This window comes from Populus nigra, chromosome 13, assembly GCF_951802175.1.
Source record: "Populus nigra chromosome 13, ddPopNigr1.1, whole genome shotgun sequence".
Taxonomy (NCBI): domain Eukaryota; kingdom Viridiplantae; phylum Streptophyta; class Magnoliopsida; order Malpighiales; family Salicaceae; genus Populus; species Populus nigra.
This window is the reverse complement of record NC_084864.1, coordinates 12988717-13016068: the sequence shown is the minus strand read 5'-3', so window position 1 is coordinate 13016068 and position 27352 is coordinate 12988717. Positions and strand designations below refer to the sequence as shown.

The 27352-nt window shown below is 31.3% G+C and overlaps 3 protein-coding genes across 5 annotated transcripts; all 3 read left to right on the top strand.

Moving 5' to 3' along the window:
- Positions 1 to 5979: 5979 nt before the first annotated feature.
- On the top strand, positions 5980 to 7856 carry LOC133671356 (putative glutamine amidotransferase GAT1_2.1). The gene is made up of 4 exons (XM_062092095.1): positions 5980 to 6271; positions 6345 to 7075; positions 7162 to 7371; positions 7504 to 7856. The coding sequence occupies exons 1-4, from the start codon at positions 6184 to 6186 to the stop codon at positions 7753 to 7755; spliced, it is 1281 nt and encodes a 426-aa protein (XP_061948079.1). The 5' UTR covers positions 5980 to 6183; the 3' UTR covers positions 7756 to 7856.
- Positions 7857 to 12101: 4245 nt separating this feature from the next.
- LOC133671354 (LEAF RUST 10 DISEASE-RESISTANCE LOCUS RECEPTOR-LIKE PROTEIN KINASE-like 1.3) lies at positions 12102 to 17286 on the top strand. Of its 3 annotated transcripts, XR_009834285.1 has the most exons (4): positions 12102 to 13020; positions 13139 to 15538; positions 16824 to 16856; positions 16944 to 17045. XR_009834285.1 is itself a non-coding variant. In XM_062092093.1 (3 exons), exons 1-3 carry the CDS (start codon positions 12237 to 12239, stop codon positions 17111 to 17113), a joined length of 987 nt encoding a protein of 328 aa, XP_061948077.1. In that variant the 5' UTR covers positions 12122 to 12236; the 3' UTR covers positions 17114 to 17286. The 3 variants fall into 3 exon arrangements, 2 of the variants coding, with proteins under 2 accessions (XP_061948076.1, XP_061948077.1); XM_062092093.1 differs by lacking the exon at positions 13139 to 15538 and having other exon boundaries at positions 12122 to 13020; positions 16944 to 17286; XM_062092092.1 differs by lacking the exons at positions 16824 to 16856; positions 16944 to 17045 and having other exon boundaries at positions 13139 to 16817.
- Positions 17287 to 21625: 4339 nt separating this feature from the next.
- Positions 21626 to 23487, top strand: LOC133671351 (putative glutamine amidotransferase GAT1_2.1). The gene is made up of 4 exons (XM_062092089.1): positions 21626 to 21895; positions 21969 to 22699; positions 22786 to 22995; positions 23128 to 23487. Exons 1-4 carry the CDS (start codon positions 21808 to 21810, stop codon positions 23377 to 23379), a joined length of 1281 nt encoding a protein of 426 aa, XP_061948073.1. The 5' UTR covers positions 21626 to 21807; the 3' UTR covers positions 23380 to 23487.
- Positions 23488 to 27352: the final 3865 nt, after the last annotated feature.

Here is a 27352-nt window from a genome sequence, read left to right as displayed (position 1 = left end):
ATCATGCCGGCCGGCTTTTGATTCTAACTTCAAATTGTATTTTTCTACAACATGGAACCTTGGTTCTCATCGGCAGTTTTTGCCTCTGTTTCAGTGGCTCAAGAAATTATACAAAGAAACAAAAAGTTGATTTACACATGCTTTGTGATCCAATAACCTTGGTGTTCATTAAGATTTTATTGCCTATACCAAGTTTAATAACAGTTTTCTTATGTTGATGATTTTCAGCTCTTCTTTTATTGCGCATTTCCTTTTTTTTTTCTTTATTTGAATAATTTCCCGATCTCGTCTGTCATTCTTAGTAAATAAATAAATAAATAAATTGTAAATGCAGTAGACATGATTAAGCCCATGTTCAAAGAAAGAAAGAAAGAAAATATTAAGCCCTTGAAGACGAAGGCTCACGTTAAGGATATTGTGCTAAATAGATTCTGTCAGGGCCGTTGTCTCTCTCTCTATCTCTCTTTAGGAACTAGGACCGAAAATTGAAGAACCAGGGCCCATTGTTTTGAACTAATAGTGCATATTATTATTATATATTTTTATTTTGAATAAAATTTATGGAGCTAAATTGGCAAAGTTCCTCTTTAAGTATTGATCAAATTGACATTAACCTCTCAACTAGAAAGTGTTATTTATACTGACAATTAAAATTTTAGAGCATAATTTTGATGTTAATTACCTAAACATGCTAAACATTTGGGGTGTCATGCACCTGTTTTTCAATTCAATATGAATAATAAAGCAGGTGTATCCTTCCGTGTCTTTTATATTTTTATTTAAAAAAAATTAATTTTTTTTAATTTCATCTTTAATTTTTTTTAATAATTATTTGAGTTGTTTTTGAATCGATTAAGTTGACTGAATTATATTAAATTAACTCTAACTTAATTTAATTTTAAATTTAAATTAAATAAAAAATAGTTATCAGGTTGCAGGTGTTTTTCTGGAATAAATAAAGATCACCTCGTATTAACCCCAATTAAACATAAAGTATTGAGACAATTGAATCTAAAGTAACAACTAAGGAGTCTGCAAGCCTCTCCATGGATTTGGGCATATCAAAGTTTGAATGTATGAATAGATATCATTTTAATTCAAATATATATATATATATATATATATATATATATATGTATATATATAAGGAGAAGTTAGATGAATAGCTATTTTAATTTATAAAACACCAAAGGATAAAAAAAAATCATGGAAAACTATAATTTATGTAGCAAAAGGAACCTTAACTTGGAAATAATTAACTTCGGAACCATCTCAATTCCTAAAATAAAATAATTTAAAGCGTCTTGTTTTATTTTTATTTTAAAAAAAATCCAGAGCCTTTCAAATTTTCCTTTTCTATGCCAGAACCAACTTCAGCCTTCCTAATGGCTTTTCCAAATTCAATTATATTGTCAAATATGGTTCGTCTATTTATAGCTATGTACTCTCTCTCTCCCCCTCTTATCAATTAACAAAAATTAAGTTCACTATTCATCTTCAGCATTGTTTAATATAACAATGCTTTATTTTATTTTTTAATCGATATTAGATTTAATGAGTATTAAATTTTATTATTTATTTTGATTTATTTTCATGAATTATTTTAATTTCATGATTCAGTTTATAAGTTTAGCTGATCAACCTGGGTTAACTTAAGATTTTTTTGGATCTTTTTTTTTTAAATTTATTTTGTTTTTAATTTTATCATTTAACATTGAATTACATTAAGAATTGAACTGTATAATTTATTTTGATTTGCTTTTTATGACAGGTCATCTCAGTATCATAACATAAGTTACGAGTTTGGTAGGTTAACTTATGTTGACTCGGGTTTTTCTTGGTTTTTTTCATTGTCATCCTTTAACATTGCATTGAATTTCATAACTTAATTTAATTTTTTTATATTAGGTTATTCTTGTCTCGTGACCCGAGTTGTAGGTTTGACAAGTTAGCTTAGGTTGACTCAAGTTATTTTTTGTCTTTTTTTAATTGATTTTTTTTATTTCATGCATCAACAGTAGGTTAATTAAAAATTGAGTTTCATAACTTATTTTGATCTGCTTTCAATAGGGTTATCCCGATCTCATGACATGAGTTGTGAGTTTAATTGATATGTTAACCCGAGTAGATTCAAGTCAGTTTTTAATAGATTTTTTTTAAAATCTCATTCTTCAATATTAGGTTAATTAAGAATTGAGTGTCGTAACTTATTTTGATCTGCTTTCAATAGGGTTATCCCGATCTCATGACTTGAGTTATGAGTTTAATTGATATGTTAACCCGAGTTTCAAGTCATTTTTTAATAGATTTTTTTTAAAAAAATCTCATACTTCAATATTAGGTTAATTAGGAATTGAGTTTCATAATTTATTTTCTATAAGGTTATCATGGTCTTATGATTAGAATCGTGGTTTGACAAGTTAACCCAAATTTATCTGGATTGTTCCAATACGTGTCATCTCAATATTTAGAAAAAATAGGCATCGTCTTGAAATTTAGAAAAAAAAAAAAATGTTTGAATTTTTTTTTGAGTTTATCAGTAGTTTGTGTTGCTTTTAGACCTGTCAAGTCAACGAGGTTATATTAAATCAATTATCGTATGGTTTAATACTTTTTACTAAAAATACATGTAAATAATACCTCAATATTTTTTTATTCAAAAAGAAAAATATTTTTAATTAAACCCACGGTGTCATGTGAACCAATGATACAGTTCTTTCTAAATGCCAAGAGTAAATATTTTTACTGCTTAAGTATAATTTCTTGAGATAAATTATAATGTGAAGGTACTTACTCAATTATTCAATTTGACCTTTTGGACGAATACGAGCCCTCAAAACACTTGGATTTCAAAGAAGAAGAAGTGTAGTATTTTGTTGGTCGGTTGTTTAGCTTTGAAAAAATATAAAATCAGAGCATTGAAATCAGGATTGGTTATGGATTCGTTTAATAGCCTCAATAATGGTAGAAGAACACTCTGGCCAAAAGTGCTTCTCCAAATGGCAAGGAGGCGTTCTATCTACACACTCCACACCATATACAGGAAAGGAAAATCCACCGAATCTAAATGCTTCTCCCCAGCTTTGACCCGTCCTAGACGTGCCTCCCCGAGATATGCACTATCCACGTCTCCTCTCTACTCAATGATCAACTTTCAAGCTCCGGCTGGTGTACATGTACATGTACATGTACATGTACATGTGTGTATCTTCTATCCTTATAAATGGCAACTTCATATATATATTAAAAGTGCAAAAAAAATTTTAACCATGTTATTAAATCTATATAATGGGAGCTTACCCAGATTAAATTCATTGATTTCATGGGCTCAAATGTAATTTTAACGACTGAAAAAAACACGGCTTAACTTAAAAAAAATATATATATCATCTTAAAATTCAGAAAAAAGAAGAAGATGTTGTTTGAATTTTTTTTAGTTAAATTATTTTTTTATTAGTAGTCTGCATTGCTTTTAGCCCGTCAAGTTAATAAAATTATAACTCTCACACAGTTTAAATTTTTTTATTAAAAAACATGTAAATAATGACTCAATATTTTTTTATTAATTTATTTTTAATTAAACCCGCAATGTCATGTGAGCCAATGATATAGTTCTTTCTAAATGCCAAGAGTAAATATTTTTATTGCTTAAGTGTAGTTTCTTGAGATAAATTATAATGTGAAGGGACTTACTCAATTATTCAATTTGACCTTTTGGATTGAATACGAACCCTCAAAACAGTTAGATTTTAAAGAAGAAGAAGAAGAAGAAGAGGTGTAGTATTTTGTGGAAGTTACTATGAAATTACCCTTTGACAAATTATATAAAATATATTGTGTGAGTGTGCTCATAATTAGCTTTTGAAATGACTAATTGCCAGGTTGTTTGTATTACTTTTTTTACTTGAATTTGGATAAACTTCAAAAATATATTTGATATATAAAAAAAAGTGTTAAATTGATATTTTTTAATATTTTTTTTATAATTTTAATATGTTAATATAAAAAAATATATTAAAAAAAGCACACCTCTGCCATTTGGAGAACACTCTGGCCAAAGGTGGACAAGTGCATCTCCAAATGGCAAGGAGGCGTTCTATCTACACACTCAGCTTCTCCCTCAGCTTCGACCCGTCCTAGACGAGCCTCCCCAAGATATGCATTATCCACGGTCTCCTCTCTGGTTAATGAACAACTTTCAAGCTCCAGTTGGTGTACATGTAGATGTACATGTGTGCACCTTCTATCCTTGTAAATGGCAACTTCAAATATGATATTACTATTACATTAGCTTGCGCTTCGATGAAGATCAGAATAATTTTTTAAAATATAATAAAATAATAAGAATGTACAGAATTATTTTACCAGTGTTGTTAAACTTGATTTAATAGATCAATATTGAAACCTCACAACCTATTTGACTACCTCGAGTTTCCTACTAAATCACGTGAGAGCTTATTCAAATTAAATTGATTGATTTCATGGATTCAGATACAATTTTGATAACCAGTAAAAACATGAACTTCATTGAGTATAATTATTTTTTTTATAAACTTTTTTTAATTATATAATAAAAATATATGGTCATAAAATTAAGCATAAACTTAAAAATAAAAACTTATTTGAGACAATGATAACTTTATAGAAAGCAAATAAAAATAAACCATGCAATTTATTTCTCAATTAATCTAATATTGAAGGATAAAATTAAAAAAATAATTAAAAATAATTAAATGACAAAAAAAATATATCCAGCTAATGGATGAACTCGTCAAACCTATGAACCTAGAAGCCACCATAATAACCTTGTTAAATCAATCATTAACCTCTAAAAATGCAAAAAAACCACTTTAAAACCCAAAATTAACTTGGAACCTAGTTTCTTCCCTAGCTCATATATATTTTTGTAAGCACTTTCAAGGTTTTTTTTTTAAAAAAACACATAATTCAAACTCTACCTATTGTATAAAACCATCTGGAATAAAAATCTATAGTTTTGGTAACCAGAATCGTACAAACAACATTCTCACTCAACGCCACAATTAGATGATTCCCTTTCTCTCCTCCCACTCAATAAAGACTAAAAAATAGTGAAAACAATTTAGTACTAAAATTATTTTTTCTAGAATTAGAGGAGCCGATTACCTAATAGCTAAAAAAATAAGGGACTCAAATGTACTTTTCAAACAAAATTAAAAGACACATCTATTTTACCTATGTTTTTAACTTCAGTCCTTTAACTTTCAATTCAATCATCTCTTATAAAAATGCAATTGAGTGTTAAGTTAGGCTTAAAAGGGCTCTATTGTGGAAAAAAAAATTTGATGATCAAATTAGAATTTTTTTAAAAAATCATTACTCAAATCCATAGTGATATATGAGATGATAAACAGTGAAAATTTCACATCATTCTTATAATTTGACAATCAAGTATATATACTCAAGCAAAAGATTACATGTATAAATATGAGTGATAGGAACAGCTACACGCACTAAATACACATGAAATTCATACACGGTACAAAAATGTTTGTTGTTGATATAATTTTTATTTTTTCTTTTTTTTTTCCTTGTATCACTGTCTTGTGTTTTGATAATTAGAGCTGGTGTCGATGAGTTTCTTCAGATAGACCAGGAAATGAAATCTTGTATAGGAAGAAGAACATGTTACAAGTTTTTATCATGTTAAAAAGCTAATATTTCCACTCGACCCCATGCGAACCACGGTTTGGTGGCTTTTCAAAGTACAATTTCAACCAGAAATTGAAAAAATTATATTAAATTATCTTAACGTAAAATAAATAAATAAATTATTTGCTTAGGTTAATTAATTCCGATAGTATAGAAAAGGTCGCTCCAAATATAGATATCAAGTAGTTATCCTGAAGCTATTAGTTGAAATTAACAGAGTTTAGAGGCTGGTGTTTGCCTACTTACCCAATACTAACAATAGAATTATTAGCATGACTTGGTGCGAGTAATTTCCAAAAAAATTCACAAGGGTTAATACTTAATACCTTGTTGGAAATGGGGATGCTGCGCGGCGCCATGTCCATGCGGACCTGTCTTGCTCCCCTAAACCTAGGAAGTCCAATTAAATTAACAACTAAATCCTAAGGTTTTGTATATAAATAGCTAGCAAAATTCAACAAAATTTCTTATCCTTCCAAGTTCTGCACCATCATGTCTCCTGATCTCTCTGTTATACTCCCTCGTGTTCTCATCGTCTCTAGACGCAGCCTCCGCAAGAACAAATTTGTAGATTTTGTTGGTACGTTTTCGTTGTTTGATCATTCTTGATCTATTCATATGATGATTAGCAATGCTAATATTTTGTTTTTCAGGTGAATATCATCTTGATCTTATAGTTGGCCATGGTGCAGTACCAGTTATCGTGCCCCGTGTTAGTGGGGTGCATTTGTTGTTAGATAGTTTTGAGCCTATCCATGGTGTTCTTCTTTGTGAAGGAGAAGATATTGATCCATCATTATATGAAGCTGAGACATCTAATCTTTCACTAGAAGAGTTAGAAGAAATCAGGAGGATTCATGCAAGTGATACAGCTATTGATAGAGAGAAGGATTCAATTGAGTTGAGGCTTGCAAAACTTTGCCTTGAAAGAAACATACCTTATCTGGGAATTTGCAGAGGATCTCAAGTTCTAAATGTTGCTTCTGGGGGTACCCTTTATCAGGACATTGAAAAGGAGGTTTCAAAGAAGATTCAGGAGTCTCAAAGAGTGAAGCACATGGATTATGATAATTATGATGGGCATAGACATGTGGTTAAGGTGGTAGAGAACACCCCTTTGCATGATTGGTTTAGGGATTCTCTGGAAGAAGATAAAATGGAGATTTTGGTTAATAGTTATCACCACCAGGGGGTGAATAGATTAGCACAAAGATTTGTGCCTATGGCGTTCGCACCAGATGGATTGATTGAGGGGTTTTATGATCCTGATGCTTGTAATCCTGAAGAGGGTAAGTTCATAATGGGACTTCAATTCCATCCAGAGCGAATGAGGCAGGATGGCACCGACAAGTTTGATTATCCAGGATGCCCAAGGGCGTATCAGGTTTTAAACCCATCCTTTACATACGATCTTTTATGGGAGAATTTGATGAAATAATGTATAATTGATATGTACATGGTATTGTGCAGGAATTTGTCAAGGCTGTGATTGCCTATCAGAAGAAGCTCAACAGCAGTACTACATCTGTGCCAAGGCCTCCCAAGCTAGATCAAGCAATGGAGAAGAAAAGGAAGAATATAATTAGAAGTTTCTTTCTTGCAAGAAACATATGCACTAGTGGCCAAAGAATGAATCCATCAAAGGAATCAGAACTACAAGCTGGAGCAGAATTCCTAGAGGTATAAACTTTAGATAGAATGATAAAGAGTCCATATACACTATTCACAAATGTTTGAACATTGTCTCAGGTTCATAGATCTTGTTTTCAGGCTTTTGATCTTGTGTCATTAATGATCATTTTATCCATGCAGTCCAACACAGCTTTGAGCTTACAACAAGAGAACAGATTGAAGCAGATGGGTGCAACAGTGAGGAATGCAGGTTCCTACATTCAAAGACTGAAGATGAATAAGGAGAGGGAAGATTTGGCAAAAAATGTGATGGGAAAAATGTCTGTAGAGCAGTTGTCTGATATGTTGTCTTTCTACCATATGATGGGACAGATTTGCTCAGAAGTTCTAGATAGAAAGCTGAATGGCATTGTCCATGGCATCGGTTCTTGATAGATGGTTTTTCTTGCTTTCTCGTTGATGTATCATGTTAACAAAATAATAATTTCAAGTCACGGGAAACTTGGGTAAGCAGTTCCTGTTTTTCCCGTATTTGACTTTTGTTGTTTCTTTCACATATGATTAAAAAGCGTAACATCAATATCTGTAATTGATTGACTGGTTTATAAATCATAGCCACTGCTTTCCTGTGAAAATAGAACTGGTGGATGTTGTTTGAGAATATGTTGGATGTTATTTTTTAAAGTATTTTTTTATTTAAAATATATTAAAATAATATTTTTTAAAATTTATTTTTGACATCATATATCAAAATAATCTAAAAACACTAAAAAAAAATTAAATAAAAAAATTTAAATTTTAATAAAAACAAATTAAACCTCAATTCCGAAATTGACAACTTGAATAAATGCACTACAAGAAAGGCCCGGAAATAGTTGGAGCACAAACCATCCATCAAAAAAAAATACAAGAATTGTACTAGAGCCCAGCAATAACAAGTAGTAAACCCCAGAAAATAGTTATGATCCAATATCATCAATTCACAAAATTGCTGGATTGGATTGTATAAAAGCCCAAAATCCACATCCGATTATCTACTTAACTGGGATTTCGTGTTAGAAAGCACCCAAGTTACTTGAGCCATGGGCAATCTTCTTCCTGTGTGATTTATAGCCAAAGAGATCAGCCTTGACCTGGCTAAAACAGAGACAAAGAATCCATGACCTAGACAACGATAGCTAAATAACTATATTTAATGACTTTAACAGGTAATGCAATTGTGAAGCATACTAGTCAACAAGTCGTTTTGCATGCCGTGTGCGTCATCATGTTGATGGACTTTCACGGCAGATGAGTGAAGATACGCGTATTTCTCATCTCCATCGTGGATAGATAAACCAACGGCAAGTCTCAGACTCAGCTTTAAGCTGGTATTTGATTTGAAGTTCAGATCTTGACGCTGGGCTCCCACTATTGAAATATTGCACCGCTCCTTTCCCTACGAAATCCTTGTGAAGTGTTTGACGGGGGAGTAGACAATCTGTAAGCATCAAGAATTAGTAAGAACGCGGGTTCAAACTAATTAATCCAAGTAAGATTTATAATTATAATTAAACCAACTAAGATATTGATTAAAGGTTGATTTTGAAAAAAAAAATTACTTAAAAGTATGATTTAATCCTAGTACAAGATCAACTAAAAGAATAAGATTAGTTTCAAAGTGTAAAAAGTTGAGTTTATTAAGGTAATTAATCTGTTAAACCCGAGCCTAGGCCAGGTTAGCTCTTAAGTCGGGTCCTATACCGATTATTTTATAGGAGTTAACATATATATATATATATATATATATATATATATATATATATATCTCAATTAAATCTTCAATATATAAATAAAATCTCAACGATCTATCATTTACTTTTAGTCTACTGAATTGTTAAATAATCATAAAAATTTTCTCTTCTCACAGTGAAATCTCTAAAATTCTTGTTTAAATCATGACTTGTGTGATGGATGAAACTATATAAAAATATTTAAAATTTATGATTTTTTATATAATTTATTCATTCATATGATATGAGATATTTTAGTAAATTCACGAGGTTTTAATGAGATAAAGAAAAATCATATGATTTTCAAGTAATTATCTAATCATTGTATTAACTTAATCTAATTAAGAATATATTAACAAGTTGAGGGTCTTGGATGAAAATCTGGTTAAAGATCTAATTTCTCATTTGCATAGATCATAACTAGCTTCCTATCAAAACCACCTATTGCATATTGATATAAAAATAATATTTATTTTTGTATTTTAAAAATATTTTAAAAAAATTTAATTTTTGTTATTTTTTTATTTTTTAAAATTGTTTTAATGTATTTATATTAAAAATAAAAAATTTTAAAATATTATTTTAAAATATTTTAAATTAAAAGCACCCACTATCATATTATTAAAGAATTACAAAGAGTAAAGATTAAAATGAATTACCTTTCAAAATTCCTTCTTCGTTTCTTTTTTCTTTTCTATTTTTGAACATCATCTTTCAGAGTTCCAAGTCAAGTCAAGTGAGTCTTCGTCTCAAATTCAATTACCGAAACCCTATGTCACGCAATCGGTTTCAATCTTCTATTTAATTTAATTTAATTCAATTTAATTTCTCCATATTTATTTCTTAGTTTACTATCCCAGTCCATACTCAAAGTGCGTTTTTTATTTGTCATAGCACTCCAATTTGATGTCCCATTCCTGCAAGTTGTAGCTTGTGGGATATCACAGTCCAATTTTTTTTAATATACAACATTTTACTGACATGACCATAGCTTTAAAACAATTAATTCAATTTTACAGATTTTTTTACTCCAAAAGGTTTTCTCAAACTAATCTACAATTTTCTCAGTAGTTGTTAATTATAAATCGAAGTTTCATAGTTGGAAGAGGGCTTGAAATAGTCACTAACTAGTTTCTGGTATCAAATAAAAACAATTTAACGTAATTTTTTAAATTTATTATTAAATTTGATTTAATAAGCTAATTTTCAAATCTCTTTTACTTAATTTTTTTATTTAACTCGAGTTTAAAATTAATCTATATAAAAATTATTTTAATATGATCTAGTCTACTTAATGAGTTTAAAAATAAACCAGATAACTAGTAAAAAATATGATTTGGATTTGAAAAAAATCAAGATGATATTTTTTTTATAAAATTAAGACACACTAATATATTAGATCGACCTAAGTTTTATAGTTTTACTTGTCAAACCTGCTATTTAAATTATAAATTCTATTAAGTTTAACAATTTTATTTTTTTAAAAATGTTTTTATATGATAATAAAAATAAATACTACATAAATAATGAACATCAATATAAAATCACTTACATGTTAAAGAATTAAATAAAAAAATAATTCTGAGAATAGAGGCCGTCTGTCACAGGGTTAAAATCCCTCAGGGTGTAGGCTGACGAAAGTATTGCTGGATAGTAGCTACATGGTAGCAGCCCGCGTGACATTAGTGAAAATCGGCAGCATGCATGTGCGGCAGCACGCAACAACTATCACAACAGTGAGCTGACGAGAGTTGGGGCTTGGGCGAGGATTGTCCAAGACTTGACGAAACAGTGCTGGGATGACACAATGAGACAGTGGGGAATTTGGCAGCACTGACGAATTCAGCAGCGTCGACAAAATCGGCAACAGGGGCTGACGATAACTTGGACAGCGGACAGTCCAAGGCATGCGAGGTAGTTACGCTGGTAGCATGTGTGTTGGCAGTGGGCAGTTGGCTTGTGGGAGAACATGCCAATGCAGTTGCGGCAGTTTCTTATGTGGGGAAGAAAGTGGCCAAAACATGGGATAATGGGTACTCCAGCTGTGCAGGAAGTTAGAGGCAGTTTCTACCATTATCTTGTAATTAGATAGGCTGTAAAATGTATAGCATGCAGAACGGAAATGGGCATAGCACACAAAAAGGACTTTGTGTAATCCTTTAATTGAGTTAATAAAAAGGTTGGGACTTGTTCCTGTAATTTGCTGTATTGTGTATTCTATTCCCATTCATTAGTGTTATTCCGCTTGCCTGTGACATTGAAAGAGTGTGGGGATCTCTTGGGTTTGTGGGACAAACTAGTCATAGGCAAAACACAAGTGAATCGACGAGGAAAAGGCTGAGTCTAGCGAGACTAAACTGCCGTGTGAGGTCTGTTTTTGGGATGAAAAATTAACCTCGTGACACCGCCCATGATCTATTTCTATTGTGATAGGTCCAATATGGTTTTGGCGAAGCTGCCTTTTTTTTCAAAAAAAAAACCTCACATAATTGGGAGCAGGTTGGTTTTTGATGATATGTTATATCCATAACCATATCTGGAATTAAACCAACGCAAAGGGTCCCAAACCATAGATAAAATCTTACTTTACAATATTCTTGATTTCATTTTTTTATTATTATTACATATTTAGGCTGAATTGAATACAAATATTTCAATTTTTTTCTTTCTTTTTTTGGGAAGTTTTATTGAACCTTGGTTTGAACAATTGGACAACCCTATCATTCTCTCTTAATATTTGTTATAAGGTACGAGAAAGACCCGATTTCATGTTGTTATCATCAACCACATAATTTTCCAAACTATGCAAGGATTTTTTTGCATGTCCTTTAATATATTTGACCGATTCTGTTCTCTTCTTTTAGTCCCCAAGACAGTGATGCGTAGCATACAAGACTTCATTTTGCAAATAGAGACCTCTTAGAAAGAGATTAATGTGGTAGCCCTTTCCCAAGAAAAAAAAATTAAAACTTTTATTCCACCAAGCATTTAAATCCAAGTATTGCGTTCACATCTATCCCTTTCTGATGTATTTATTTACCTGAAATTGATAATTAGCACGTCAAAACTCATCTCTTTATAATTGAAACTATCCCAGAAACAACCAAGCCCATTTTGCTAACACACAATTCCATTTCTCCTATGCTACTTCCTCTTGCCAGAATGAATTCCTCGGCCTTTTCTTTTCTTTCAGATTTTGTTCTTGTATTGTTGCTCTTCATTCAAGTCCCTTCATCCTCGAGCAACGATGACCTGTTCACTGCCTGTAGTAAAAAGTTTGAATGTGGGGGTATTTTCGCGGGTTTTCCGTTCTGGGGAAATGACAGACCACGTGCCTGTGGCGTTCCTGAATTGGAACTCAGGTGTGAGAATAATGATATCGCCAAGATGAATATCAATCAGGTTGCATATCGTGTTTTTGAAATCAATCAGGATGATGGAATTCTCACGATTGCAAGAGAGGACTACATGGTTGGATTGTGTTCACCTCAGTTTATGAACAGCACGTTCAATCCTAAGGTTTTCGAGTATGTTGAGGGTTACAAAAATCTGACATTCATTTATGGTTGCAAGGATGCTCCTCCAACCATACCTGGTAGAATACCTTTCACTTGCAGAATAAATGAGGGTAATGATCAAGGTGGTTATATCCAAGAAGGAGATACTGGTCCTGGTGAATGCAATCGTAGTGTCTTAGTGCCAGTTTCTAAAACAGATTTGCCACGGCCACCAATCGGGATTTTCCCAGGTTGGGAAGAACTCCTGAGAAAAGGATTCGAGGTAAGAGTGAAGGTCGATAGGGAGGCGTGTAATGAATGCTTCACCACTTCAGGAGCTTGTGGTATTGACTATGCAACTAATCAAACAACTTGTTACTGTCCAAATCAATCAAGTGGATCAAAAACATGTGCTCTTCCAGCTGCAGGTATGTCCCTCAACTTCTCCTCGAATCAGTTGACTCAAGACCATCTAAGTTTTTTTTTAAAAAAATAAAAAATAACATCATTTTAAAAAAACTGAATTCTCCTATCAACTTGTTCTAGGTGAAGCCTCAAGTCCAGCGATTTATAAAATTGACCTAGGCCGAGCAAAAATTATAACTACGAATTTTTCCATTTTTAACATGCATGGAATTGTTGCCTCGTGGAGCTGTTCATATTCCTTGACGGCTGGACCGGCAAAGTACCAAACAAAAACATACACTAACGAAGGATTTGTAAATTCTTGCACCCGTAGGGGGGATTCGGGGAGGGGTGGTCCGAGACTCTCTGACATATTTTTATCTTAGCTTGCATGGATATTCAGGGGAGATGAGATAGTGATTTAGGAAGGATCTCATCTGACAAACAACCTAAACCCCGAAGAAATAATTAATTATTCGATTGGAATTAGCAAATCTAATCAACATAATAGAAATTACAGGAAATTTACAAGGTAATGCAGAAATTGAGTCCACATCAGAGACTTGGTCTTTCTGCAGAAGTCATTTTCTTTGTTCTTTTTCCTGGAATAATCTATCATCTGAAACTTCAAATTCCCACCTCCTGTTTTTGTCTGATTTGACTTTAGGTGGCATCTATGAAATTAATTTTAAATAATTCACACGTTTACTCCAGGAATTTAAACACAGAGCACCGTAACATTACAAAATTCTTTTTCCTTGATTCGTCATCGTACCATATAAACTTAATCAGCAAAATAATAGCACAAACGATATCAATATAAGGTTACAGTAACTCATGATATTTACAATAAATTATATTTAATTTTTATAATGTGAAAGTAGTGATGTGTTTTTGACTCTTTTTTTATACAGATTTTCATTTAATAAATTCACACGTGGAGCAACAATTAGGATCTTAAAAACTAATTAATCTAAAGATATATCATGAAATTTGATTATTAAATATTTAACGTGGCGGTTTACAATTCCTGAAACTAGACAGATAAACAAACAGTTTGGCTAAAGAAACTCATTTTAAAATGAACAAGCCGTGTGTGTGTGTGTGTGTATATATATATATATATATATATATGAAATCGCTTGTTTCATTTGGCCACATCACCTTCCAATTTAAGCCAAACTCAATAGTTGGAGACTACTTGGAGTTCTTAAATTCTTGACGAAACCTGTTTTTGGTATTTTGTGACGTCCGTTAACACGATTTTCTAGCTAGCTATTAAACTCATAATCATTTTATTATTAAAATTCTAATATTATGTTTTTCAAAATCAATTAAAAGTTTAAAATATATTTTATAGTAATTTTAATAGTAGAAAATTGAGAACAAACTGTTTATTCGGTCAAAATTCAACATCATTCAGACTATGCTGATACTTTCAAGACAATTTTATTATAGGATATATAGAAGTGTGGTAGTTATTATTTTTTAAAATATTTTTTAGGTTGAAATGCATTAAAATAATATTTTTTATTTTTTAAAAAATAATTTTTAATATGAACATATTAAAATAATTTAAAAATATTAAAAACTTAATTTTAAATAAAAAATTAAATTCTAACTAACTTTTATTCAGACGCAATTTCAAACAGAATTTTACTCTCCAGGAAATTTGGTGGCAAGAAAATATATATTTTTATTCATTGGTTTAATCAACCTTGTAATCAAAAGTATCTTTCAAGTATTCAGACACCAATGTTTACGTAGGCCGTAGCACAGTAAGTATAAAGCTATACATTTAAGACATGAAACTTGAAAATTTTAACAAGAACACAGAATTTGACTATCAGGATTCAAAATACACATTATCTTGCTGACAAAATGACCTCCCTACTTCTTTGGCCACCTGAATTTACGTTGATGCCACTCTCACCATTCTAATGGAAGCTTCTCTTTGACAAAATCCCCTGTGGTCAAATACGTACTGCCAATTCTATTGTATTGATCGAGTAAATAACTCCCACCTTCGTGTTTTTTACTCTTAACTCAATACTTGAACAACGTTTCCTGTCAATCTCTCTGCAAAAACACGACTGCTACTCCTTCAGGCCATGCCTTGGCTTATCCTACTCCTAACCATAGCCTTGGTGGGAACTTCTCTGTCCTTCGTATGACTTGCAACATTAATGACACTGTTATGGTGGGAAACTTTATAACAGTCAACTTCTCTGTCCTTAGTATGACTGATCCCAGCTTATTCAGCTACCTGACAACATGCAACAATAGTGTTAAATTTCCTGCCCATCTATCAGCTATTATGCCAATTCTACCCAATCCAAATGTATCACAGTTTCTTTGAAGCTATTAATCAAGGTTTTGTGTTGGAGTGGAGTGCAAATGATTCATTATGTGATACATGTAAATCTTCTGGTGGTCAGTGTGGTTACAACAAGACCACTACAGCATTCACTTGTTACTGTGCGGATCAACCTCAAGATTTTGAATGCTCATCATCACCACAGGCACCTAGTCAATCAACAAGTATGTCCGCTTTTATTTCTTGATGCCATGACTGGATAGATAGAGATAACTGAAATCTAAGATATACCCTCCAGGCTAGGTGATGTCGGAGGACCTCTGGTAAAAGAAACAGGTGTGAATCGTTCCTTTGAGTAGAGGGAGGAACCTAGCTAGCTGTTAGGAATTGTTCAAAGCTCCATGATCCTGAAGAGAACACCTTCCTTGACCATTTAATTCCAGTATATCAAGGAAACAAAGACTTCGATTAACTGACAAAGACTTTATAACGTGAAAATATAGGTATCCCTTTATCACAAGGAGCAATCCTTATAGTATTCCCAACCTAGTATGTGTCGAGATATATTATTTCTTTAGCAGTAGCAGGAGCAAGAGACTGTCTAATGAAATTACTCTCCGTTAATTTAGAATTGCTAAATACTCTCCATTCCCACCAGTCCAGGTTCCTCATTTAGTAAACTGAAATTTGTCCAGGTTCCTGCTTCAACTAGTCCAGGTTTCTTGTTTAGTGAAATGCAACTAGCCATCCTACTCTTCTAAGTAATCAAGGAACAAAATTATGTTTCAGATATTTGTAACCTCTGCTGCATATTTGAGTCAGGTCAGGTTTTACCCTGTCATATTTTCGTCTTTGATAATTTCCAAGCACATGCTTCAATAATTTCAAGAATCGATGTCTGAACAACTTTCAGAGGCTTACAAGTCCACTGGTTTTGGTTTAGTGTTAATGAATAATTAATTGCAGCAATTCGAGGTTATTTGTTAAGAGGGTCAATGTTCGAAATTAGGCTTTTCTTCTTCAGTCTTGTGTTGACTATGACCCTAAGAAAGTTGGAGCTCTATGTGGTGATATTTTGAATACACTATGATCCACATCTTGTTCATGAGATGTTAATTAAATCTAAGTTAATCCCTGGGGTTTTTTTTTTGCAACCATTGATACTTATTTCTTTATTAGTTGTGTTTAGTGATAGGGAAAATTGAACAATTCAATTACTCATAGTTTGATTCCCCTGTTTTCTCTGTTTTTTGCGATGCCTCTTCTGTGATTTTCGCAAGGGAGAACCTGCTTCCCTTAATGTTCCAGTTTCTTTAGGACAGTAGCTTGTATGTCTATAATCTGAATGAAGACATGAATCATTTTGTGCTCAACAAATAACAATTGAGATAGCCACTATCATATTTCAAGTTAAGTCCAATTGATCATGCTTACTAAGTGCCTACTGCCTACTGAAAACTTGCTTCAACGTGGTCATTGATGTTTCTGGCTTTCATGATTTTTTTGCAGAGAAGAAGTCTCGAAACAGTGCACTCGAAATTGGTATAGTTCTGCTACACACACTTTATAAAATCAACACCAAGAATACATGCTGAGCATTTTGGTTTATTTATTTATTTTCATTTCCAGGGCTTAGCTCAGCAGGTGTTGTTGTTGGTGCCTTTTTGGGATGCTGGATCATGGCCTTTATACAACGGAGGAGAAGAAAAGCTGCCCTCGAGAAAACCGAAGAACTTCCTGTTGCAACTCCTCCAAGCAAAGGCCTTGCCACCTCAACTAATATCTCTTACAATTTTTAGAAATGGAATTTTGATGTGAATACGTACTATCTAAATATTTGTGAGAATTACAATTTTAGTTACGTGTTTTGAAATACTCTTTTGTAATATCTCTAAGCCTCTGCCATTTCCGAGCGACAAATTAAGATGGTTTTAATTTTTCATTTTTAATTAAGATAATTTTTCCATATAAATTCCACGTCACCACCTGTTTTTTTTTTCCTTTTCATATTATAGTAACAAAATCGGCATTCCCACCGCACCTAAGAAAATATTAATTATTTATTTTCCTATAACTCTTTAATTAATTAGAATTCAAGATTGCAAGTGTTTTTCTGGGATGAATAAAGATCACATCATATTAACCCCAATTGATCATAAAGTATTAAGACAATTGAATCTAAAGTAACACCTAGGGAGCCCGCAAGCCTCTCCATGGATTTGGGCATATCAAAGTTTGAATGTATGAATGAATATATATCAATTTTAATTCAAATATATATATATATATATATATATATATATATATATATATATATTAATTACAAATTGAAAAAAGTGACTCCTTACATATGTCGCTTGTAATTAATGTTTTCTTTATAGAGAAAAAAAAAGAAAAAAAAATAGAGTGGATAAAAGATTAATTCCAACCTAAATCGGGTTTTTTTTCTATTATTTTCTATAACTGGAAGTCAGATGAATAGGTATTTTAATTTATAAAACACCAAAGGATAAAAACAATTCATGGAAAACTATAATTTATGTAGCAAAAGGAGCCTTAAGGTGGAAATAATTAAGTTTAGAACTATCTTAATTCTTAAAATAAAATATTTTAAAGCGTCTTATTTTTTTTTATTTTTTAAAAACCATGACATGTGCCTTTTAAATTTTCCTTTTGCAAGTGTGTAGGTAGTGGCTCAGTGATAAGAGTTTGGGATCAAGAAGTTTGTTCTCTCTGTAATCTCAGGTTCGAGCCCTGTGGTTGCTCATATGATGGCCACTAGAGGCTTACATAGTCGTTAACTTCAAGGCCCATAGAATTAGTTGAGGTGCGCGTAAACTGACCCGGACACCCACGTTAAATTAAAAAAAAATATTTCCCTTTTGCATGCCAGAACCAACTTTAGCCTTTCTAATGACTTTTTCAAATTCAATTATATTTTGTCAAATATGATTCGTCAACTTCGTCTACATAGCTATATAATCTCTCTTTCTATCTCAACTTATCAATTAACCAAAAAACAAATTTCACTATTTATCTTCTTACATAGCATTGTTTACTAGAACAATGTTTTATTTTTTTATTTTATTAATATTAGATTTATTGAGTATTAGATTTTATAATTATTACATTTTATAATTTATTTTTATAAATTATTCTAGTCTCATGACCTGATTTATTCACGAGTTTGGTAAGTTAACTCAATATTTTTTTGGATTTTTTTAATTTATTTTGTTTTTAATTTCACCATTCAACATTGGGTTGCACTAGGAATTAAGTTTCATAACTTATTTTAATTTATTTTTTATAAGATTATCTCAGTATCATGACATGAGTTGCAAATTTGGTTGGTTAACTCGTATTAACTCGGGTTATTTTTTGGGTTTTTTTTCATTGTCATCCTTTAACATTGAGTTGATTGGGAATTAAGTTTCATAACTTATTTTAATTTATTTTTATGAGGTTATCTCAGTATCATGACATCAGTTGCGAGTTTAGTCGGTAAACTCATGTTAACTCGAGTTATTTTTTGGATTTTTTTTTATTGTCATCCTTTAACATTGAGTTGATTAGGAATTGAGCTTCATAATTTATTTTATTTTTTTGGGTTATTCTCGCTCGTGACTCGAGTCGTAGGTTTGACAAGTTAGTTTGGGTTGACTTGAGTTATTTGTATGTATTTTTTTAAAATTTATTTTTTTCTCAATTTCATCCATCAATATAAGGTTGATTGAGAATCAAGCTACATAATTTATTTTGATTTCTTTTCGATTGGGTTATCCCGATCTCGTGATTTAAGTTGCGAGTTTGACAAGTTAACCCGAGTAGACTCAAGTTATTTTTTGAGTCATTTTTTAATTATTATTTTTAAATCTTATCCTTCAATATTTTGTTGATTAGGAATTAAACTTTGTAATTTGTTTCAATTTTTTTTTATAGGATTATCATTGTCTCATGACCAGGATTATGGTTTAACAGGTTAACTCGAATTGATTTGGATCAATCAAATATGTGTCATTTCAATATTTAGAAGAAAAAATGGACATCATTTTGAAATTAAGAAAAGAAAGATGTTTTTTGAAAAAAATAATTAGTGAAATTATTTTTTTATCGGTAATCTAGATTGTTTTTAAACCCTCCAAGCTAATAAGATTACATTAAATCAATCCTCACATGGTTTAAAGTTTTTTTTACAAGAAAACACGTAAATAATATATCAATATGTTTTTATTCAAAGAAGAAAATAATTTTAATTAAACTCTCGGCGTCATATGAACCAATGATATAATTCTTTCCAAATGCCATTAGTAAATATTTTTATTGCTTAAGGGTATAATTTCTTGAGATAAACTATAATGTGAAGGGACTTACTCAATTATTCAATTTGACCTTTTGGATCGAATACGAGCCGTCAAAACACTTGGATTTAGAAGAAGAAGAAGTATTTTGTTTAGCTTTGAAAAATATAAAATCAGAGCACTGAAATAATACTAGGAGAACACTCTGGCTAAAAGTGCTTCTCCAAATGGCAAAGAGGCGTTCTATCTACACCATATATAGGAATGGAAAATCCACCGAATCAAAAGTGCTTCTCCTCAGCTTTGACCCGTCTTAGACGTGCCTCCGAGATATGCACTATCCACGTCTCCTCTCTTTCAAGCTCCAGTTGGTGTGCATGTACTGATGTACATGTCCATTAGCTCGTTTTCTGCTACGGATCGGAATAGTTTTTTTAAAAATATATAAAAAAAGTATTAAAAGTATAACGATTTTGTTTTATGGTGTTATTAAATTTATTAGCAACTGTCTCGACATAAATTGATTAATTTCATGAATTTAAATATAATTTTGATAGCTAGTAGAAATATGATTTAATTTTTTTTAAAGATAATGATAGATTGAATCGATCTCAGTCTCTTAGCGACCCATGTTATAGATTTCATTGAGTTTAATAACTTTTTTATAAATTTATTTTTAACTATATGATAAAAATATATGGTTACAAAATTAAGCATCAATTTAAAAATAAAAACTTATTTGAGACAATGATAATCCTATAGAAAGCAAACAAAAATAAATTATGCAATTTATTTTTCAACCAATCTAATATTAAAAGATAATGGGTGAACTCGTCAAACTTATAAACCTAGAAGACACCCTAATAACCTTGTTAGATCAATCATTAATCTTCAAAAGTGCAAAAAACTACTTCAAAACCCAAAATCAACTCGAAACCTAGTTTCTTCTCGAGCTCAGATCTATTTTTGTATGCACTTTCAAGGTAAGAAAAAAAAAAGAACATAATTCAAACTCCACCCATTAAATGGAACCATTTGGAACAAAAATCTATCTTTTTGGTGGCTAAAATCGTAGAAACAACATCTCTCTTGCTCTAGGCCAGAATCCGGCAATTCCCCTTCTCTTCTCTCGTCCAATAAAGACTGAAAAATAATGAAAATAAAGTATTATTTTTTCAAGAATCAGAGAGATCATTCACCTAATAGCTAAAAAAAATAGGGGACTCAAATGTACTTTTCAAACAAAATTAAAAGACATCATCTATTTTACTTGTGCTTTTCATTTTAGTCCTCTAACTTTTAATTCAATCATCTCTTAAAAAAACATGCAATTGGGTGTTAATTTGGGCTCAATCGTGGAAAAAAAAAGTTTGATAATCAAATTAAAAAATTTTAAAAAATCATTACTGAAATCCATAGTGGTACGTGAGATGATAAACAATTATTTTTAAACAGTAAAAATTTCATCCCATTCATATCATTTGACAATCAAGTATACATACTCAAGCAAAAGATTACATGTATAATATGAGTGATAGGAAGTAGGAACGGCTACACACACAAACTAAATACACATGAAAATCATGGTGCATAAATGTTTGTTGTTTATATAATTTTTATTTTTTCTTATTTTTATTTTTATTTTCACTGTCTGTGTTTTGATAATTAGAGCTGGTGTCGATGAGTTTCTTCAGATAGACCATGAAATGAAATCTTGTATATATAGGAAGAAGAACATGTTACAAGTTTTTATCATGTTAAAAAGCTAATATTTTCGTTCGACACCATGTGAACCACGATTTGTTGGCTTTTCAAAATACAATCTCAACCAGAAATTGAAAATTTTATATTAAATTATCTTAACGTAAAAATAAAAAATTATTTGCTTAGGTTAATTCCGATAGTATAGAAAAGATCGCTCCAAATAGAGATATCAAGTGGTTATCCTGAAGCTATTAGTTGAAATTAACAGAATATAGACGCTGGTGTGCCTTCTTACCCAATACTAACAAAAGAATTATTAGGTTGACTTGGTGTGAGTAATTTCCAAAAAAAAATCCCGAGGGTTAATAGTTGATACCTTGTTGGAAATGGGGATGCAACAGTGAGGAATGCAGCAAATTTCCTAAGGTTTTGTATATAAATAGCTAGCAAAATTCAACAAAATTTCTTATCCTTCCAAGTTCTACACCATCATGTCTCCTGATCTCTCTGTTATACTCCCTCGTGTTCTCATCGTCTCTAGACGCAGCCTCCGCAACAACAAATTTGTAGATTTCGTTGGTACGTTTTCGTTGTTTGATCATTCTTGATCTGTTCATATGATGATTAGCAATGCTAATATTTTGTTTTTCAGGTGAATATCATCTTGATCTTATAGTTGGCCATGGTGCAGTACCAGTTATCGTGCCCCGTGTTGGTGGGGTGCATTTGTTGTTAGATAGTTTTGAGCCTATCCATGGTGTTCTTCTTTGTGAAGGAGAAGATATTGATCCATCCTTATATGAAGCTGAGACATCTAATCTTTCACTAGAAGAGTTAGAAGAAATCAGGAGGATTCTTGCAAGTGATACAGCTGTTGATAGAGAGAAGGATTCAATTGAGTTGAGGCTTGCAAAACTTTGCCTTGAAACAAACATACCTTATCTGGGAATTTGCAGAGGATCTCAAGTTCTAAATGTTGCTTCTGGGGGTACCCTTTATCTGGACATTGAAAAGGAGGTTCCAAAGAAGATTCAGGAGTCTCAAAGAGTGAAACACATGGATTATGATAATTATGATGGGCATAGACATGTGGTTAAGGTGGTAGAGAACACCCCTTTGCATGATTGGTTTAGGGATTCTCTGGAAGAAGATAAAATGGAGATTTTGGTTAATAGTTATCACCACCAGGGGGTGAACAGATTAGCACAAAAATTTGTGCCTATGGCGTTCGCACCAGATGGATTGATTGAGGGGTTTTATGATCCTGATGCTTGTAATCCTGAAGAGGGTAAGTTCATAATGGGGCTTCAATTCCATCCAGAGCGAATGAGGCAGGATGACACCGACAAGTTTGATTATCCAGGATGCCCAAGGGCCTATCAGGTTTTAAACCCATCCTTTACATACGATCTTTTATGGGACAATTTGATGAAATAATGTATAGTTGATATGTACATGGTATTGTGCAGGAATTTGTCAAGGCTGTGATTGCCTATCAGAAGAAGCTCAACAGCAGTACTACATCTGTGCCAAGGCCTTTCAAGCTAGATCAAGCAATGGAGAAGAAAAGGAAGAATATAATTAGAAGTTTCTTTCTTGCAAGAAACATGTACACTACTGGCCAAAGAATGAATCCATCAAAGGAATCAGAACTACAAGCTGGAGCAGAATTCCTAGAGGTATAAACTTTAGATAGAATGATAAAGAGTCCATATACACTATTCACAAATGTTTGAACATTGTCTCAGGTTCATAGATCTTGTTTTCAGGCTTTTGATCTTGTGTCATTAATGATCATTTTATCCATGCAGTCCAACACAGCTTTGAGCTTACAACAAGAGAACAGATTGAAGCAGATGGGTGCAACAGTGAGGAATGCAGGTTCCTACATTGAAAGACTGAAGATGAATGAGGAGAGGGAAGGTTTGGCAAAAAATGTGATGGGAAAAATGTCTGTAGAGCAGTTGTCTGATATGTTGTCTTTCTACCATATGATGGGACAGATTTGCTCAGAAGTTTTAGATAGAAAGGTTAATGGCATTGTCCATGGCATCGGTTCTTGATAGATGGTTTTTCTTGCTTTCTCGTCATGTATCATGTTAACAAAATAATAATTTCAAGTCACGGGAAACTTGGGTAAGCAGTTCCTGCTTTTCCCGTATTTGACTTTAGTTGTTTCTTTCACATATGATTAAAAAGCGTAACATCAATATTTGTGATTAGTTGACTGGTTTATAAATCATAGCCACTGCTTTCCTGTGAAAATAGAACTGGAAGAGGAAAGGGATTAATTAAAAGAAATTTGCTGCTCACAAATCTTGACAGTGTTCATACACGCAAATCTGCTCCTAGGCGTACGAAGACTCTCCAACGCAGATTTCTCCAACAACATGCCCTTTATCTTCTTATACTAAAACCTTTCAATTCACTTCACTAGTGAGTCGTTTAGTGTTTATCTGACTTTTCAGCTTCAGAAAAGGCAGCCTTTTCATCAAAAAATGCATGTCATCTTCGGCGATAATCATGCTGAAGCAAAAAAGAAAGAAAAAAAATGAAGGTAGCAGACACGCGTGAATTTCTTGACTAAATAAATATTATTATAATATTAACTTCAAAACAAAATTCCGAAATGAATTAGCATTGAAATTTTCAGAGTGATGGAGAGTTACGTCGTTTTTTATAGTGTTTTTTATTTAAAAATATATTAAAATAATATTTTTTTATTTTTTAAATTTATTTTTAATATCAACATATCAAAATATTTTAAAATACTAAAAAATTAATTTAAAATAAAAAACAAATTAAACCTAAAAATTGAGTTGAATAAATGCACAAGAAGCCTCGAGACTGGAAGTAATGAGCAGCCCAGCACTACAAGAAAGGCCCGGAAATAGTTGGAGCACAAACCATCCATCAAAATAAAATACAAGAATTGTACTAGAGCCCAGCAATAACAAGTAGTAAATCCCAGAAAATAGTTATGATCCAATATCATCAATTCACAAAATTGCTGGATTGGATTGTATAAAAGCCCAAAATCCACATCCGATTATCTATTTTTAACTGGGATTTCGTGTCAGAAAGCACCCAAGTTACTTGAGCCATGGGCAATCTTCTTCTTCCTGTGTGATTTATAGCCGAAGATACCAGCTTTGACCTGGCTAAAACAGAGACAAAAAAGAATCCATGACCTAGACAACGACAGCTAAATTACTAAATTTAATGACTTTCACAGGTAATGCAATTGTGAAGCATACTAGTCAACAAGTCGTTTTGCATGCCGTGCGCGTCATCATGTTGATGGACTTTCCCGGCAGATGAGTGAAGATACGCGTTTTTCTCATCTCCATCGTGGATAGATAAACCAACGGCAAGTCTCAGACTCAGATTGAGCTGAGATTTGATTTGAAGTTCAGATCTTGACGCTGGGCTCCCACCATGGAAATATTGCACCGCTCCTTTCCCTACGAAATCCTTGTGAAGTGTTTGACGGGGGAGTAGACAATCTGTAAGCATCGAGAAATAGTAAGAACGCGGGTTCAAACTTAATCCAAGTAAGATTTATAATTATAATTAAACCAACTAAGATATTGATTAAACCATGTCAAGATTCAACTAGATTAAAGGTTGATTTTGAATAAAAAAATTACTTAAGAGTATGATTTAATCCTAGTACAAGATCAACTAAAAGATTAAGATTAGTTTCAAAGTGTAAAAATTGAGTTTATTAAGGTAATTGATCTGTTAGACCCGAGCCTACGCCAGATTAAGTCTTGGGTCGGGTCCTACCGATTATTTTATAGGAGTTAAAACATAAAAATAAAGGTGAATCTCAAAAAAAAAATCTTTAATCTTTGAGATCTTTTTTTATATATATCTCAATTAAATCTTCAATAAATAAATAAAATCTCAATGATCCATCATTTACTTTTTAGTGTACGGCATTGTAAAACAATGATACAACTTTTCTCTTTTCACAGGGAAATCTCTAAAATTCTTGTTTTAAATCTTGACTTGTGTTGTTGAATGAAACTATATAAAAATATATAGAATTTAAGTTTTTTTTATATAATTTATTCATTCATATGATGTAAGAGATTTTAGTAAATTCACATCTAATCATTGTATTAACTTAATCTAATTAGGAATATATTAACAAGTTGAGGGTTTTGGATGAAAGACTGGCTAAAGATTTAATTTTCCATTCGTATAGATCTTAATTTTTGTATTTTAAAAATATTTAAAAATTAATAATTTTTCTTTTATTTTTGTTTACTTGGAATTAGATTTTTTTATAAATATTTCAGATCATTCTAAAATATTAATATCAAAAATAAATTTTTTTAAAATAAAATAATATTATTTTAATACATTTTTAAATTAAAAATAATTATTGCTTCAATATCAAACTATCACAAAAAATAAAAATTAAAATGAATTACTTTTCAAATTAAGTACTTTCTTCGTTTCTTCTTTCTTTTCTATTCTTGAACATCATCTTTCAGAGTTCCAAGTCAAGTCCAGTGAGGCTTCGTCTCAAATTCAATCACTGAAACCCTATGTTACGCAATCGGTTTCAACCTTCTATTTAATTTAATTTAATTTCTCCACATTATATCCCAGTCCATACTCAAAGTGCGTTTTTTTATTTCTCATAGCAGTCCAATTTGCTGTTCCATCACTGCAAGTTGTAGCATGTGGGATCTCACACTCCAATTTTATAATATAGTACATTTTACTGACATGACCATAGCTTTAAAACAAATAATTCAGGTTTACAGGTTTTTTTTACTCCAAAAGGTTTTCTCAAATTAAACAAATCTGAAATTAAATCATCACAAAGGGTAAACATACCATGCACATCCTATGAGGTAGATAGGATCAATTTTTTTAATATAATTATTAAGGTATTATTAATATTTTTTAGTAGAAAAAAATTAAATTATAAAAAAATTAACTCGATATAACTTAATCGACTTGACAAGTATAAAGACAACTTAAATAACTGATGAAAATATAGTTTGACTTAAAATAAATATTTAAGATGAGATTTTTTTTATAAACATACTGAAACGACAATATATTGGATCAATTCGGATCAATCAATCAATTCTCATGTCGGGTCATAAGACCCCAATAACCCTATAAAAAAATAAATCAAAACAAATTATGAAACTCAATTCCAATAAACTCAATGTTAAATTAAGAAATTTAAAAAAAAAACAAAAAAAATTACTTAACTCAAGTTAACCTGTCAAATTCACGATCAGGGTCATGAGACCAACATAACCCAATAAAAAAGAAATTGAAATAAATTACGAAACTCAATTCTCAATCAATTCAATATTGAAAGATTATTTTTAAAAAATAAATTAAAAAAACACAAAAAACTACTCGAGTTAACTTGGGTTAACCCGTCAAACCTGTGGTTCGAGTTATGAGACGAGGATAATCTCATAAAAAAAATAAACTGAAATAAATCATAAAACTTAATTCTCAAATAGTCTAACGTTGAAGGATGAATTTTTTTTAAAAAAATAATCAATTAGAAAAAGAGAAAAAAAACTTGAGTCAATCGAGTTAACTCATTAAACCTACGGTTCAGATCATGAGAATATGATAACTCATAAAAATAAATTAAAAAAAAATTATGAAGTTCAATTCTCAATAAACTTAATGTTCAAGAACAAAATTGAAATTAAAAAAAAAAACAAATCAACTTAATCTATCAAACCTATAATATGAGAATAACCTTATAAAAAATAAATTATGAAATTTAACTTTTTAAACCAATCAAATATTAAAAAAAAGAATTAAAAACAGAAATTAATTAGAAAAATAAAAAAATAAATGAAAAATAAATACTATTCAAATAAATAATATTTTATTAAAAAAATATAATAAAATTCCGTCTTCTTTTAGTAAAGTCAAGTGAGGCCTCGTCTCAATCACTGAAACCCAATGTCACGCAATAAGTGTTTTATTTGTCATAGCACTCCAATTTGATGTCCAATTTTTTTAATATACAACATTTTA

Bases quoted from the DNA above. Each gene is read 5' to 3' on its own strand.
- LOC133671351 (XM_062092089.1), top strand. From the start codon at position 21,808: ATGTCTCCTGATCTCTCTGTTATACTCCCTCGTGTTCTCATCGTCTCT. The intron at 22,700-22,785 runs GTTTTAAACCCA...GGTATTGTGCAG, and splicing joins GATGCCCAAGGGCCTATCAG to GAATTTGTCAAGGCTGTGAT. The intron at 22,996-23,127 runs GTATAAACTTTA...TTATCCATGCAG, and splicing joins CTGGAGCAGAATTCCTAGAG to TCCAACACAGCTTTGAGCTT.
- LOC133671356 (XM_062092095.1), top strand. From the start codon at position 6,184: ATGTCTCCTGATCTCTCTGTTATACTCCCTCGTGTTCTCATCGTCTCT. The intron at 7,076-7,161 runs GTTTTAAACCCA...GGTATTGTGCAG, and splicing joins GATGCCCAAGGGCGTATCAG to GAATTTGTCAAGGCTGTGAT. The intron at 7,372-7,503 runs GTATAAACTTTA...TTATCCATGCAG, and splicing joins CTGGAGCAGAATTCCTAGAG to TCCAACACAGCTTTGAGCTT.
- LOC133671354 (XM_062092092.1), top strand. From the start codon at position 12,237: ATGCTACTTCCTCTTGCCAGAATGAATTCCTCGGCCTTTTCTTTTCTT. The intron at 13,021-13,138 runs GTATGTCCCTCA...AACTTGTTCTAG, and splicing joins ATGTGCTCTTCCAGCTGCAG to GTGAAGCCTCAAGTCCAGCG.